The sequence below is a fragment of the Thamnophis sirtalis genome, unplaced genomic scaffold, assembly GCF_051295495.1.
Source record: "Thamnophis sirtalis isolate CommonGarterSnake01/CBP01778 unplaced genomic scaffold, rThaSir2_p1.2 scaffold_10, whole genome shotgun sequence".
In the NCBI taxonomy this organism is placed as follows: Eukaryota; Metazoa; Chordata; class Lepidosauria; order Squamata; family Natricidae; genus Thamnophis; species Thamnophis sirtalis.
In genome coordinates this window covers 43,911,591-43,928,532 of record NW_028261390.1, presented here as the reverse complement: position 1 = coordinate 43,928,532, position 16,942 = coordinate 43,911,591, and the positions used below count along the sequence as shown (strand labels likewise).

The 16,942-nt window shown below is 35.8% G+C and overlaps 1 protein-coding gene across 2 annotated transcripts in view; it reads left to right on the top strand.

The window, feature by feature from the left end:
• FGL1 (fibrinogen like 1) overlaps positions 1-14,391 on the top strand; it is a 34,994-nt gene extending 20,603 nt beyond the window's left edge. For both annotated transcript variants that reach the window (XM_014052305.2, XM_014052304.2), the window contains exons 7-9: positions 291-379; positions 1,213-1,400; positions 10,717-14,391. In XM_014052305.2, coding sequence (XP_013907780.1) covers positions 291-379; positions 1,213-1,400; positions 10,717-10,876 — 437 coding nt within the window. In that variant the 3' untranslated portion in view covers positions 10,877-14,391. The remainder of the gene's footprint in view (positions 1-290; positions 380-1,212; positions 1,401-10,716) is intronic.
• Positions 14,392-16,942: the final 2,551 nt, after the last annotated feature.

Below are 16,942 nucleotides of genomic sequence, written 5' to 3'. Positions count from 1 at the left end.
CAAAAAGTGCTGAGTTGCTGACTGTAAAGGGCAAGATCTCTGATTACAATTATATAATAAATTTATTTTTAATAATAGATAATAAATTTTCAATAAAATTCCATATTAACCTGCCCTGATTAATCGAAGTATGTTAGTATCATGGTAAGCAATAAGAAACTCAAACTGCTAAAAAAAAATAGCACTTAGCCACTGTATCTGAATTCTCTCCATGCCTGCAACGAATTGAATGGAAGTTCTCCTTTCCTCTCTTCAGAATATTGCACCTTCATTTGTTCTTTTCAATTCAGGGAATTATACCTTGAGGATCGATTTGTCTGATTTTATGGATGAACAGCGCTTTGCACAGTATGAAAAGTTTCGAGTTGCAGACGAGCAGGTAGTGGAAGTAGCTTCATTAGAACTTGGAATTCTAAATACACATCATAAGAACATAAGTATTTCACAAATGTTGTATCATTCAGAATTCTGGGTGTGTATGAGTGTGCGTGAGAGAGTTTTAGCACGATAGAGTAAATCATCTCCATTCAGCTGTGAACCTCATTAATTGTGCACAGTCAAGAGTGTCCAGTTACATATAACCCTCAAAGCCATAATGTATATTGGAGGGGTTAGTGAGATCTCTGAAGGGAAATGGAGACATTCTCTTACCTAACCAATGTCACAGAGTCCCCATAAGAAGGTGACTCTCATAATATGTATATAATCTGAACTTCTTAGTATAAGCAAAAAACCGAAGAATAAATACTATTTTTAATTAGCATTTCAATTTCAAAGGCAGTAAGCTTTCAAACTTTTTGCAGTCACAGAAAACAAAATCAACATCATAAAATGGAGCAACTACCCACCCAATTAAATAAAAACACACTATACCACTCCCAATTTTCAAATTTAAAATTATGGGAATTTCACAATATGCTAAATTCTTTTACTGTTCACTCCAGGATTTTTTTTTTAAAAAAAAAATCAGTACAGAATAATATGCTCAACTCCCTTAAAGGCATAAATTCTTAAAACTGGGAAATCCCCTAAGCTATACATGTACCTAATCTTGGTTATTAAATGCAACCATATGAATGAAGCCTTTCCATTTTCTATTGATTTCTTTGTGGACAATGTTTCTTATTCACCTTTTTGAAGGTCTCTCTTAAATGCTAGACAGGTGTTCCACTTATACAATTATCTTACTCCTTTTCTCAACTTCTTTGCTAGAATTCCTACAAGATGAATTGTGGCCAATATTCTGGAACAGCTGGTGACTCTCTCACTGGGGGGTTTCACCCTGAAGTTAAATGGTGGGCAAATCACCAAGGGATGAAATTCAGCACCAAAGACAGAGATAATGACAATTATGAAAAGAATTGCGCTGAAGAAGATCAAGCTGGCTGGTGGTTTAACAGGTTGGCCTTCTTTTCATATTATTTTGACTTAGAAGAACTATATTTTTCCTTAAATTCATGTAAAATAAAACAGATGTTCTGGATCTGAGTAGCTTTCAATAGTCACGTTAAGTGTTATTTTTTATCCTGTCATTATAAATTACAAATAGGTCTCAATTAGCGCAGTTAATGAATTTCACAAAATAGTCACATTATTTGAATTTGCACTGTTTGCTATTCAAAGTGATACTCCTATGGGTAAAAAATCCCAAGCCTTTTCTTTTTAAATCTTGTACCGTTTTTCTCTGACAAAATCTACCTTTTCCCCACTTGCATATACAAACAGTAGAAGCATCTAAAACCCCAACCTCAATTATGCATGCAGTAACCTCACATTAACTGAATTTTGGGTCACATTAAATGTGAGGTTATCAATCAATTGATATCAATCTCCAATCTGCACTAAATTAAAAATTACGGGTAGTCCTCAACTTATGACCACAATTGAGCCCAAAATTTCTGTTGCTAACTATGACTATTGTTAAGTGAAGTTTGTCCTATTTTAGGACCTTGCCACATTTGTTAAGAGAATCATGGTAGTTATTAAGTTAATAACAGGTTATTAAGTGAATCAGGCTTCCCAATTGAATTTGCTTGTTAGAAGGTCACACAACTCCAGGACACTGCAACCATCATAAATATGAGTCAGTTGCCAAACATCTCAATTTTCATCATGTGACCATGGGGATGCTGCAACGGTTGTGTGTTTTTTAGCAAATTGTGCATGCAACGAGCCGGCAGTAGTGCCGGCAGAAACCCACCCCTGCCCAGTGAGTAAAACAGCTGAGACAGGGCAATCCGCTCTGCCGTGCCAGTCAGCTGGGCTTCAAACAACGGAAATAGAGCAGGTGTGGGTGGGCAGGGCCAACTGATTGCCGGAACTACCGGTTCGCCCAAACCAGTCTGAACTGGTTGAATCCCACCCCTGGCTGAGAGCTGCTGACCAATGTATTTAGAAAACCTAACACTGAAGAAAACTAGTCCTTCATAAGAAATAGTATTTTAAAAATTCAAGAAACGTTCATATATTTTTGAAAGAAATTGGGATAAAATGCCACCTCCAGTCTGACCATCACTCAGATGAGTTGTAACACTAGAAGCAGGTTAAGAAACATTGTTTGTTTCCCCATACCTGTTCTTTTCTATAGTATTCTGCATGGCATTAATCACATTGAACATAATAATCAAAAATGACTTTTAAATGGTTGCATTTAAAGTGTACCCATGCATTTGCAAGTCTAAGGGAACTTTGACACTGCCAAAGTAATAATTGTCAACACTGATTTTAAAAGGTTGTAAAATATAGCAAGGAAGTATATTTACATAGCCAGTCTAACAACATGCATAATTCTCAGGGAACAAGTTGTCTCTTATGATTTGAGAGCCATCAGATACATTTGAAAATGTTCTTAGAAGCAGCTTCAATGTTCTCTTACTTTTCTTTTGTTCTGGATTCTTCTTGTTTGGCTCTGTCTATCCAGTTGTTATAAACACAAAATCTTGCCAATTATTTTGCATTTTGCAATACAGTTTGAGTTGGACTGAGGTGAAGCCAAGTTTACTGTTGAAACAATGTGTTTCAGCTCTCATCAATGCTAAGTTGATAAGGAGGAGGAAATGAAACAATGTTTAAATCCTGTTTTCAGTGAAGTCAAAGCTTCCACTGACTTCAGATGGGAATTTGTCACTGCTGAAAATAAGAGTCACATTTGTTTCTGATGAATCATTGGAATTACACTGCACTGCAATTATTCTGAGTCAAAGAATAATAATTATAAATGTGTTCTTCCAGCTCTCGTTATGTAGTAAGTTTTCATTACGAGTTTTAAAAAAATCAATTATATCTTAGCAATCATTCTGTAAACCTATCTTAATAGCCCTTTTCCTTCTGGACTTCCTTCTGCCCTTCTTGGGATTGGGTTTTCCTTAGAAATAATGAAATTAGATTGCTGATAAGAGATCTTGGTGAATGACATGCAGCTCAAGAGCCAAGTCATAGAGGATTTGGTACATAGAAAGGAAGACAGAAAGAAAAGTACAGCTCAGTGCTAATGAATTTAATGGGGCTTCCTCCCACCTAGAAGAGTACAGTATATCCGATTTAAGCCTAGTTCACTTTTTTTTTTAATGGATTTATTATGAATGGGTATTCACATAATTGGTTTATGGATAAATTATGCACATGGATGGAAAGATAAAGTACTAAGCTATGGGTATTTTGTAAGCAAATGCAGTCTGCTTAAGTATTGCCTAACAGGTTTTATGTATGGAAAATGTTCATATCCTTTATATCTCAGAAATATCCTTCTGTCACAGAAGGAAGGAAATGGCTATATTTCTGTTGCTGAGAAACTGAAATAATTGTCTTGCATTTAACTGCAGAAATAAGGCTATTGTATGTGCTGAACTACAAAACATTTTAACTTTGGAATTGACCATAATTGGATTATCATTCAGTTTGATTTTGATAGCATAACAATGATTCACAATTTCAAATGCTACAAAAGGTAGAGCCCTTCTTTAATGAAGCCAAATAATCCAAAGAAGCTTAATCCAATGAGATGTCATGAGCACAACAGTACTGTCCAAAAATGGTGCTTCTTAACACCACTTTATTGGTGCTAATTCTTAACAATAAAAGGCATTTGCATTAAGAATATTTCTCCCAGGAGAAATTTTTCCACCGTTGACATTGTGCAGCAAAGTAGATAAAAACATCCAAATGTAGTTATATAACAAAATAAACTCTGGTCACGAAAAATTATTCTACAGTGAAAATAACAGCTTTTTCTTTTCTTTTTTTACAACTTTCTCCCAGGCTTCAAACTCTTTTCCTTGCAAACTGGTTAAGAAGGCAGTGGGAAAAATCAATAACACTGCAGAGGATTCTAGTTTAAATTGATTACTAGATCCTTTTTAGTCAGGGCTAGTTAAGGAATGAAAATGGCACTGAATGTTCTAGTTGATTATCTCTGCTAGGACCTTGATATGGGACAACATATCCCTTTTGATCTTATTAGATCTCTTTATCATGTCCAGTACCATAAACTATAATATCCTCCTGGGCCACCTGAAGGAGAAGGGAGCTGGTGGTATCGTTTTATGGTGTTTCTGCTTCTACTTCCAGTCAGACTCATGGGGAGGTTTGTGATCGAGTCCCTAAAGTGTGAAGTTCCTCTGGGTTTCCCTCCAAATTATCTAATCTGTACATGAATGAAGTGAGTCATTCTGTGGTTCAAGCTAAAATGGTTCAGGATGATGTTATTATTAGTATGGTGATAATATTCAGTTATACATCACCATCATGGGCTATGTCAAGAAGTTCCTGAAATCCTGAATTGGTGTCCAGAGACTGTGACAACATAAATAGTAAAACAAGTCCAGATTAAACCATTCCCTGATGAAGCAGCTTGCTGTCAATAGATATCAGTAACATTAATAGTAACTCTGGATCGGGTCATACTCCCCCAAAGAAGTTTGATTTGTAACTTGGGACTTCTCCTGGATTCTCTGCTTAAAAAAATGTGGAGGCTGTGACCAGGGTCCCTCTGGCAAATGTTGGCTGACTTTATCTGGAAGAATTTACCCTGATGAGGGTAAATGAACCTGACCATTGCTCAGCTGGAATACAGCAAAATATTTTTTTGTTTCTGGGGCTGCCTTCAATTTTACTTGTTTACATAACTTATATGGCTGCCTGTCTGACATAATGACCATATACTGTGGCTCACAACTATCAGTAAAAACAAGAATAAAAACAAAACCACTCTTCCTACTGGGCTCCTGACCAATTAGCTTCCTGACTCAATCCCCTTTCTAGACCAACATTTGGGGAAACAGGCAGGGCTTCACAGGGTATCTAAAAGGATAATTAAGGTTCCCTAGAATCTCAAGTGGCAGGTCATTCAAAAGGTCTGGACTGGGGCAATACAGTGCATACTTGCACATTTGCAAAGTCCCCAAAGTTGCCAGTATTTAAAGGAGGGGATCTGGGCATGCTCACCATATCTGACCTAGATTAGTAGATATTCTTAGAAAGAGGCAGTCCTGATCTTGTGCCATTAGAGATTTAAGACCTAATAACAAGCATCTGAATTGCACCTGGAGAGCAACTGGAAGCCAGCACAGCTCATGCAGCAGTGGGATAACAAGAAGCTTCAGCTACTCAGCTGCACAAAATGCAGTGGAGAGACTCCTGACAGGACAACTCCACCAAGCCTGAATGACGCTAACTTTGAAGTCACTTCAACATTGCATTCTTTACTATTTCAATAGGCTAGTACTATTTCAGTGAAATGTGCTAGTGCTTTTAAAGCCCCTAGTGGTGCAGCATATATTTAATCTGGTTTGGTCCTAAGAGAAAGTCTGTTGTGGGCCTTCCTCTTTCAGAAACAGATGGCCTTCTCTGTAGGATAGTTCTTTCTTACTGTATCTCCCTGCCCCAAAGGTTCAGTTATTTCCCGTCCATTTAGGTTTCACAAAACTATCCAAACCACAGCTGTTTCAGTGGACATTTGACTTTTCAGTTATGAGATTTTGTATTCTAGAGATGAAGATCTGGTATCTCTTTAAGAGCCAATGGCATAATTTAATGTGGAGATTGTGCCATGCAGCACCGATGCTCTATACTTGGAAGAATGACAGTTGTCCAATTCTCCAGTTCTTTTCTGGTTTTTTTTAACCATGCTTTTTGTTGTGAACAATGGAGCAGTGTTTGTGCGGGAACAAAACCAGCAAGCACAGACAAGAGAAAGCACTGATCGCAGGCCATCGTCACATATGCATAAAGAAAAACAATGGAGTTCCCTGGGCTGCTTTGTCAAAGATGCCTACCTGTTAAAAATCAGATCACTGGATAAAGAGTCTTCTTTGGGGTTTTAAAAACAGAGAAGTAGAAAAGATAAAAATGAAGCCTAGCTAGATTAAGGCTAGTGAGATTTAGTGTGTGTTGAGGACACATTTTGTCCTAAGTGGTAATGCGATTTGTTAAGCTTTGGTTTAGCATTGTGGTTACAACAAACTATAAATTTATGTGCTGTAAACCCAGTCAGTCATTGAGTTTGCACACTCTACAAAATCAAGCAAGTTGTATTATGATCTACTGCAGAGGTGGGCAACCTGAGGCTCCTGAGACTTAGACCCAATCTGTCATCCTCATTTTTGTGATATTCAGAGAAATTGTTGACTTCAGTTGCAAAACTAGCGGTTAATTATATTGGCAAGAGTGTGTTATATTTGTAATTTATTTTTAACGTAACATTCTGTTTGAGTCATGCTTGACTTCTGGTGACTATGTTGTCTTGTCCATGTCCAACAATACAAAACTGGTTTACAATTGTCTCTTCCCAAGATTCCTCCTTTCCAGTCTAGCTTAGAGTTTTAGAATTTCCTAGTGAGTTCTCCTCCAAGTACTAATTAAATCCAACCCTGTTTTCTTCTTGAGACAGTCTACTTCTGCTAATAACTTGCAAATAGAATCATGGCCTCATGGAAAATCTGTTCCTCACTATATGGTCCTTTAGAACTTCTCTGACAGGTAACCATCCAGCCTCTGCCTGAAGATCTCTTTTAAAAAAAGGCTCATCACTTTCTGTGATACTTCATAAGTGAGAATATTCCTCTTGATGACTAGCATGAATCCCTTTCCTTGTGGGTTTTGTCCCTGTCCGTCTTGAACTTTAGTACCCAAAACTGTGTAGAGTATTGTAAGTGGAACCTACCCAGGCCAGAGTGGAGTAGAGCAAATAAGGCCTATGATTTGGTCTCTTTGCTTGTGTTAACACACTCCAAAAGTGTGAGATGGTGTATGCTTTTTATAAAGCTACATCACATTATTTGTTTGTATTTAGCTTGTTGTTAATGGCCCTTTCCATAGCCAAAATAGTAATGTTGTCTGAATTGAGAAAGTTGTGCTGGTGAAATAAAACATAATTAAGCATATTGGTTATATAAAGTTTGACTATTTTAATTTCCAGTTTTCAGGAAATGATTTTTTTCTCTTTAAATTAAGTTGATTAGCAGACAACAATTAGTGCTGAATCAAACCAACAAAGATAGAAAATACTTTGGTTTGGTTTTTTTTTTTGCTATATTGCACAGAATATTCAGGAAGCAAAAAATAGGTATGATAAAATTGAAAAGTGACTGGAAAGTTATCTACACAACTAATAAATAGGTATTTATTTTTTTAAAAGTGGCTTTGATAAATGGATAAAATGTAAGTATCCCTCAAAACTTTAAATGGTGTGAGAGAAGGAGGAGCCACATTGTGATGTCACAACGTGCAGTCACGATACTCCAAGACCGCCATTGACACTTTTGCTGCTGGACGGTCCATTGAGACCTAAATCGTCCCGTAGAGATAGTGATCAGGAAGACAAAGCCTTGCTGGTCTCAGGGACATCTCAAAGTCCCTGATAGACCCAAGGGAAGTGCTTCAAGCCAGTGGTAAACAGGCAGTCCCCAGGCTGATGAAATTGGGACGCTCTGGAAGGAAGGAAGTGAAAAGAGAAAGTGAGTCCATCTGGTGAGGTATTTTTTTTTATTTTGCTAAAGGCTGCCCAAAGAAATGTTTCTTTAAAGTCAAATTAGATCCTTAACCAAAAGAACTGAGCGGCGAAAATACCCTAATTGGATTGCTGTGGAAAGTTTTTTTTCTTTGTAACTATTCTTTGTGGATTGAAGTGCTCGCAACGTTTTTCATTTCTCCTCTTAAAGTGAACGGATTGTTTTTTTTCTTCTGCTTTTTGTTGCTTTATTTTTTGACTTCTGGATTAAAAGCTTTCTTTTTATTTTAACAATTCTTCCTATTACTTGTTATTAAATCTCACTAAAAGAAATCTAAAGAACTTTGTTTCCTATAAGCCAGAGATAAATATTAGAAGGTGAAAAATTAGCACACTACCACTCGGAGGTCAGAGGCTGGGATTTTTGAAACAACGTATCTCTTTTCTTTCCTTATTTGACTTCACTAACTTTGTAGCTGAAGGGTTTGCAACTTGTTTACAGAAACTGATAAAGAGCCAAGGGCACGAATTGTTTTTACAGGTGCCTCTGAGAACTATTTTGGCAGGGGAAAGAAAGAGGGGGGAAACAGAACCCTTCTCCTTTGAAGAGTATAAAAAAACTTGTGTTCAAGTCAATCTAAAATAAAAAATAAAAGAGACCTGGAAGACTAGAGTGGAAGTCGCTATTAGGTTTTTTTCTTTTCTTTTTTCTTTCTTCTGTTTTGGAAACATGGATCAATATTCAGATGAGGAAACCTTAAAATTCCAAAATATCTTGGCTGGAATTCAAAATCTATTGGAAGGATATGGGAGAATTGAGGAGAAGTTGGAAAGACTAGTCTTCCTCACAGCAAAAGATGATGGGGTTGGAGCCCCAAAAATTAAAGGGGAGAATGAAGATATAGAAGATAAAGATAAGACAATAGATGGTATTGGCAAAAGTAACTTGGATATAAATTCTAAACAGTAAGTTTGAAAAAAAAAAGGGGGGGAAGGTTTAGAAACTTTATTAATTGACTTTTATTTAAAAGATGTTATAAAGGTGTAGTGTTATTGGAGGATTTTTTGAAATAGCTAATGAATGCCATTATGTGGTTGTGTCTTTAAGTATGAATGATCTGAGGTAAAAGCATAAAAGTTCAAATAACTGTAGTCAAATGAGAATTGTGATACATTAATAGTAAGATATACAAAGATTTTTGATTTAAAGTGTATAATCTAATATGAACTATAAGTAATGACTGTGAAAGAAATGCACGAAAGTTATCTCTAACCAATCGATACACTTTCTACAAGATGTAATAAAAGATGATTCTTTTTTTGTGTTTTTGTTCAATTAAAATAAAAAAAAATAAAAAAAAACTTTCAATAGTGCAAAATCCGAGAAAAAGAAGTGCAGGTACTAGTACAAAATATGATATTGTAAATATATTTAAATTTTAGAATTAATGATTTTAAATCTTGCAGCTCCTACTTATAACTTAATCTGTATTTTTATATGTTATAATCTGTACTTATAACATGATAGATTTTATTTTACCTTCCTTCCTTTCTTTCTCTTCCTGCTTCTCTTTTCCTTTCTTTTTCCTTTTCTTTTCCACATGTTGAGGGCAGAATGCTTTGCCTATATTCAATATTTCGAGGGGGGGTGTCATATAATTTTTATTGAAAAAGAACTTTAAACAGAGTTTAAAACTACAGCAAACCTAAAATGAAAAATAAAAAAGGAAGAAAAGAAAAAGTGAGAAACAGAGACAAAGAAAAAGAAAAATTTCTAGAAGCGTCTTCCCATCTTCTATAACAGCAGTTACTGGCATAATTATTAAGAATTCCATCCTCCCAAATTATTGTTTGGTTCCCCTCTTTCATAAGCAACCCTTTTTAATCAGTAACTTCAATATTTTGATTTAGTATTATGAGGTTTTTCCTTATTTTTATAAACATCCAAATAAACGTAACCCACATATTCCACTTATTTTTGGTTAATTGGATGGAGGCAGGGAGATATTTTTTTTAATTCAGTGGATTGCCACAGACACTAAAGGATGTAATCCCTAAGAAACTCCTGCAGTTTCTCCAAAAAAGAAGATTATAGGGTTTGATGAATCTATTCAAAGGAGAACTATGCAGTGGGATTTTTAGTTATCTTATGGGCTATTTCTTCATCGAGTTCATCACCGAGGAGATCAAAGTAATAATTGGGTGGATTTTAGGTATCATAAAAGTGTAGCAAATCACTAGCTGTTATTATTTAGGGAATAAGCAAGGTTTCTTGGGATATATAGGGGTAATGAAATAACTTTCAGAATTTGTCTGAAAATCAACAGAACTTTCTTTACACAAAGTAAAATATATCACAAGAATGATATGGTCACTATAGAACAGCTCTGTATAGTCAGATTGATTCAGACCTTCAATCACAATATATTAGACTGGAGAGGGTTGCTGGTGATATTCCTGTTAGGCCTGTTGCTATACAGTCCTTTGATGATGAGTAGGTGGTGATTCTTTTCAGATCCTGGGTCCATGCAAGTGGCAAAAGGTTATAGGTAACTGCATCCCCCAAAGCAAAAACAGGTGGAGATGAAGAGAAATCGTGGCCCCCGTTTAGTCCTACCGATTAAATATTACCCAAGCTTCAAGGAATAAGATGCAGTGTAGAGGGAAGAAGAATAGGTCACCATTTCTACTTGCAAACAGTCCGAGGAAGCTGTGATTTTGTTTGAAACTAATAGATATCTTCATTTCTTTTTCTTCTTCTATTTCACTAGATGTCATACTACCAACCTGAATGGCCTGTATTATAATGGACCCTATTCAGCAAGGACAGACAATGGAATTGTGTGGTACACATGGCGTGGCTGGTGGTATTCCTTGAAGTCCGTTGTCATGAAAGTCAGGCCGTCAAACTTCAGTCCCAGTGTAGCTTAGGGTTTGCTTCCCATGTTCTTCTTAATCAAATCAGTCACACCTGCACTACGGCATTCACTTATTTCACATATAAAGAATCAATTAAGTATAGTCATTGGTGAGTATATAGACACTTCATATAGAGTAAGGGTTTTGGGGGGGGCAGCAATAGGGTTACAGCTTGCCACTATCTTCTTCTCAGAAGCTCTTTTTAACTTCTTGGTCTGACTTACAGCCCTGACATTTCTTATGTTCCTGCATTGAAGTTCTAACCAGCTTCAAGGGAGGGAAACCTCAAAAAATGCCAGGGCTGTAAGTCAGAAGTTAGAAGGGGCATCTGAGAAGAAGGGAACTGTATTGAGATTTTTTAAAATCAACCAAGGCTGTTCAAATGCTGCCAACCCCTAACCAGCAGAGGTGGGTTGCTGCCGGTTCGGCCGAACCGGTAGTGGAATTCAGGTCTGGGTCACAAAACTGGCAGAAACTGAGACCTGACAAACCCCCAAACCGGTTCCCTCATTGCCACTTGGGCACCACCATTTTGAATTTTAGGGACTGTGCATGCGCAGTTCACTGTAAATTGTTCTGCACATGCACGCAGAACAATTTATATTGAACAGTGCAGACGAGTGCACGTGAGCCCACATGAGCATGCATCTGGCACGCGTGTCTGGCACACGCATCTGGCATATGCACAGACACATTGCACATGGGTTGTGAACCCATAGTAACGCCGGCAGCAACTCTGCTAAGCAGCTTTCATTTTTTAAATCTAAATTTGTATTTGGATTAGTTCCAGGGCATATTCATGCACTATTCATCTTTCAGTAAAACCACAATCCAAACTAGGATACCTATGTTCATCCCATTGATTTTCAAAAGCTTAAATGTGCTTAATGCTTTTACATATTTTTATTGATAAGAAAGCAAATGACATGGACATATAAACAACTTGAGCTCTTTTAATTCCACAGTCATTATCTTAAAAAAGATATTTCAGGTCCTATTCCACAATAGTTACATTACTAGAAGATTTAATACTTCATTTGTATTTAAGAGCATTAATTCTACAATGTTTTTAACTTGACCCTCTTCACAAGCAGAATACAATCCAAAATATACACTGGATGAAGTTAAGTCTTTCAGATATTTTACATTGATAATCTACAGATCTGTTAAAAATTGTCTCTTTTCAGATTTTCTGAATATTTGTCAATCTTTTCTGTTACATATTCGTAGAACAGACCTTCATGTGGGTCCTACTCACATCCACCAAGACATATAAAGAGAGTCTGAATAGATAAATAATACTAACATTTAATGTTGCTTTTATTTTATAGACAAAATCACCCAACATTCAAAGTGCCAGAGTGAAAGAAGGATCTCTCTAGTTTAGTTAAAGGCAAATTTAGGTCTAACTGTATTAGAACAGAGATTCAACAGGCATGCCATGCCCCATTCAGAAGAAATGTCTGAAAAATTCCATAAAACATAGTTAATACCTATTAATCTGGAAGAGATTACATAAATTATATTAAAGCTTTAGGGATCCATAGTCCAAGCATTGAACTGGAGAATGTTTGGGACAATGAATCATTCCAAAGGTGACTATCTTCTCAAAGTCATCCCATCATTATTGTTATGAAATAAATTAAAGAAGCCCCCAACTTTGGTGTTACTTATTTACTTGGACTCCCTTTATATATATACTGAAGCATTATAAATATTCCGAAATGTGGGAAATGGTTTTCTACAGAGCTTTATTCGTTTTAGCTTTATTACACATAGTTTGCTAATTCCTATCCCACTATATGTAGTTAGTCATGCTGCAATTACGTGGATAGAAGCCTGAGTAAGACTGAATTTTGGAAGAAATGAAGAGTAAATACCTAGAGTGGCTAGAACAATGGGTCTAAATCTCACATCTAATTAGGAGAATCCAATGTAGTATCATTTGTTTCAGCCTGCAATTTATTTTTTGATGTGACTTGTAATCATTGAAGAATAGGGACATTGCTGTGAGGATATTTTTTAAATAAAGCTTGTTAAAGGAGCATTGCTTTTCCAATCTACATCACAAAAACTGATACAAATGAACTCAGAATAATATGTATCTTCTATTATTTCAATACGGCACACCTACTAATTAGCTGATACTCATGGCATCATAATTTATTTGCTATTCCTGTCCTTTTTAAAAATCAAATTATTGCTTAGGAATTAGTGACAATTAAAGAACATGAAAAAATACAGGCCACTTAGAAAAAGGACAGTATGGTTCTAATAAGACAAATCCTATTTTGGATTAGTATATTCCCTGTTAAATTATGTCAATATGATTCTAGACCTATTTAAAGTTTAATTTCAAATATGTATTTTTAATATTTTAAAAAGCATTACAGAAAACTTTTTTTAATAAATGCCATAATAGAAATGAAATGTTAAAATGTAGAAAAGCACTAACTATTTTTTTTAATTTCATCTATTTCTTGTTTCATACCATTGAAATAAAGATTACTTTATTTAGGCCCATTATATTATATGATATATTAACTGGGTTTCAACTTTGCAGATAAATAAAGTTATACCATTCGCATAACATTATTTTAGAGACCAAAGTGACTTGTGTAATAAAATCCTTATAATAGCCCCATAGAGGAAAAGCAATCCTTATATTGCAGGTAAAGTAATGTAACTGGTCAGCAGTATTTGTAGTATGCTATGATGTTGATAAGATATTGGTTAGTCAATTAATCAAATCAATGCATGAGCATCATACACTAGAAGACAATAAAATGAGAGAAGATACAATGAAGTGAAATAAAAGCTATGGTGACATTAATAGAATAAAATATAGGAGATAAGATAAAGTAAAGATAAATAAGTAAGACAAAATAGAAGAAGAAGAAGAAGAAGAAGAAGAAGAAGAAGAAGAAGAAGAAGAAGAAGAAGAAGAAGAAGAAGAAGAAGAAGAAGACTTTATGAAGTTGATTAACTGTATCAAATAAATAAAACTGATACAAAAATGCAAATAGATAATGAATAGATAATAATAATAGATCACCACCCCTGCATTTAACCTCAATCTTATCAAGGTATTCTGTCCTGTTTGAGGTGGCTTTTGAAATGAAAAGTGCAATCTTATTGATGATATGGAGTTTTGTTTCCTGCAATAAGTAAGACTGTTTCTCCTGCCTGGGTGTTTCAATATTTTTTTTACTTTTTAAATAAAGGTTAAGTAAGCAACCCTTTCTAGAGATAGAATTGGAGTCAACAAGAGCGTGTTCCACCAATCCATAGTCTTTCTTCAACCGATACTTCATGAAACCTCTCATGTCTTATAATGGAGTCCTATTTTGTGTTCTAAAATAAGTCTTCTGAAGCATGTAAATTGTTAATTTTTGATTTCATTTTTATGAAATCAAAGTGATGATGTCAGGCTTGCAGTTATATTCCTTTTAGGATCTTTGGCCTGCCACACTCTCTCTCTTTCTTTACTATGCTGTTCATTAGTGTGGAATTGGGAGAGGGGAATAGTAAGGAGTAGAATGTGTTTGTTTTCAAAATAAAAAATCTCTTTCTAGAAATCAAGGTCATTCTGTGTCTCTGCATATATTTAGAATGCTGACAGATGATACATCATTACATCACTGAGCAAATGATTTGATTATTTAATAACATCATGATATCTAATTCAAATATATAAAGAGCATCATTGGCATGCTGACATCATCATCCACATATATTTATTTGATCCCCTCTTGGCTCCTCCCCATAGATGCCTATGCAGCTGTAGAACAATGCCCTCTATCAGTACTACAGGTGAAACTCAAAAACGGGCAAAAGTTCATTTATTTCAGTAATGCAACTTAAAAGGTGAAACTAATTTTTGAGATAGACTCATTACATGCAAAGCAAGATAGTTCAAGCTGTGATTTGTTGTAATTGTGATGATTATGGCTTACAGCTCATGAAAACCCCAAATCCACAATCTCAGAAAATTAGAATATTGCATGCAATCAATAAAACAAGGATTGTACATAGAACAATATCGGACCTCTGAAAAGTATAAGTATGCATATGTACTCAGTACTTGGTTTGGACCCCTTTTGCAGCAATTACTGCCTCAATGCGGAGTGGCATGGAAGCTATCAGCCTATGGCACTACTGAGGTGTTATGGAAGACCAGGATGCTTCAATAGTGGCCTTCAGCACTTCTACATTGTTCGGTCTCATGTCTCTCATCTTTCTCTTGGCAATGCCAAAGGTTCAGGTCAGGCGAGTTTGCTGGCTAATCAAGCACAGTAATCCCACAGTCATTGAACCAGGTTTTGGTGCTTTTGGCAGTGTGGGCAAGTGCCAAGTCCTGCTGGAAAATGAAGTCAGCATCCCCATAAAGCTCGTTTCACCTGTAAATGAATATGTGACCAGCTGTAGTTTACACTTCTAGCCACAGTGCAACTCTATTTGTTAATTTCTGAATTTGTAGTTGTTACATAGAAATACATACAGTTGAGTTCTCAAATAAATGTGCATGAAGGTGCTGCTTCTGTTAGTTTTGTAACTGAGAAAATTAAAGTCTTCATGAAATAGTAAAAAAAGAAGGGCAGGCTTAGCAATTAGGTGGTAGCATTTATTGCTTTCCTGCCAAAGTCCAGATATTTTCTGCAAATGTTTAATGGACTTCTTAAAGGATGACAGAATAATGATCAGCATATATATTACTCCCGTAAAGTGCCCACGCATGTTTTATCTATCACCCTTTGTTATGACCACATAGGTAAATAAAGAACAGTAAGAAATAACCAGAAGGAACAAGATGTCAACTAAATACACTATTACAATTGTTAGCAGCAGGAACAATGCAAAATTATTTCTTCAATTTTCCATTATAGATATACCTTAAAAGATTTATAGTTTTATAAACAAGCACAAGCTCTGTGAAGAATAAATGAGTATTTAATGTCCTAGCACTGAACTAAACTCATATATTCGGTTCTACAAAATAGTCCAATGAAGTACTTAGGCTTTCTTTGATTTGATGATAAAGTAAAAACAGACTACAATAGACAAGCTCCTATGGATTTCCTTACATATTCAGAAATACAAAAATACCATCCTATCCTAGCCAGAGACAAAAATGAAACTGGAAATATATTTGTGCCTTTGAATCTCCTCCAGTCAGAACTCAGGATCTGTGAAGACTTTCAGATTTATGGTCTTTTCTGAAGTTGAGGGAGAAAGGCAGAGAAGATGGACTATCAACCTGAAGAGCTGGGAGAATCACCTGAGGTGGCTGCCATAGATAATAAACACGGCCATTTGGGGTTGATTCAGATCATGAGGGAATGCCTTCAGATCATGACAGAGTGCCTAGCCTTGTAGGTCAAGAATATGAAACCCTAACTCCTCCATTAAGCCATGTCAGCCACTGAGGCTGTAGAAGAGCAAACCGGGAGTCTTTTTTATTGTTGGAAACACTTTCTTATCTCCAGGCATACTTCAGTTTCTCTATTACCCTGCAACTTGAGCTTCAACTGCAACTGCATTCTTCAGACTGCTAGTTCTTGAGCCACAGACTTCTTTGCTTTGACTTGTATTTATGTTTTTCAATGATATGGTCTGACTAAAAAGAAAGAACTAATCTTTTCCAAATATCTCCTGGCTCTCAATTTACAATCTATCCAAGCAAGTATTATCCCTGCCTTTAAAATAAATTGATTTTTTAAATTGATTTTATTATTAACCTGCCTTCATTATCTTAACAAATAACTCAAGGCAGTGAGCATATCCAATACATCTTCTCCTATTTTCCCCACAACAATAACCCTGTAAAATGACAGGCAGAATTCTCCAACCCCTAGAAATAGCAGTAGCCCACAATCCATAGCTACTCTCCACCAGGAATTATCCAGAACCAAAGACAAGATACAAAAGGATAAAAGGAACAATGTAATCTACAAAATCAACTGTAACCATTAAAATCAATTCTGCATGGGACAAACATCACATCAATTAAAAACCAGGATCCACAAACTCCAGCTGGCAATAAAATGCCACAATCCCAAATCCTTAATCTCTACCGAC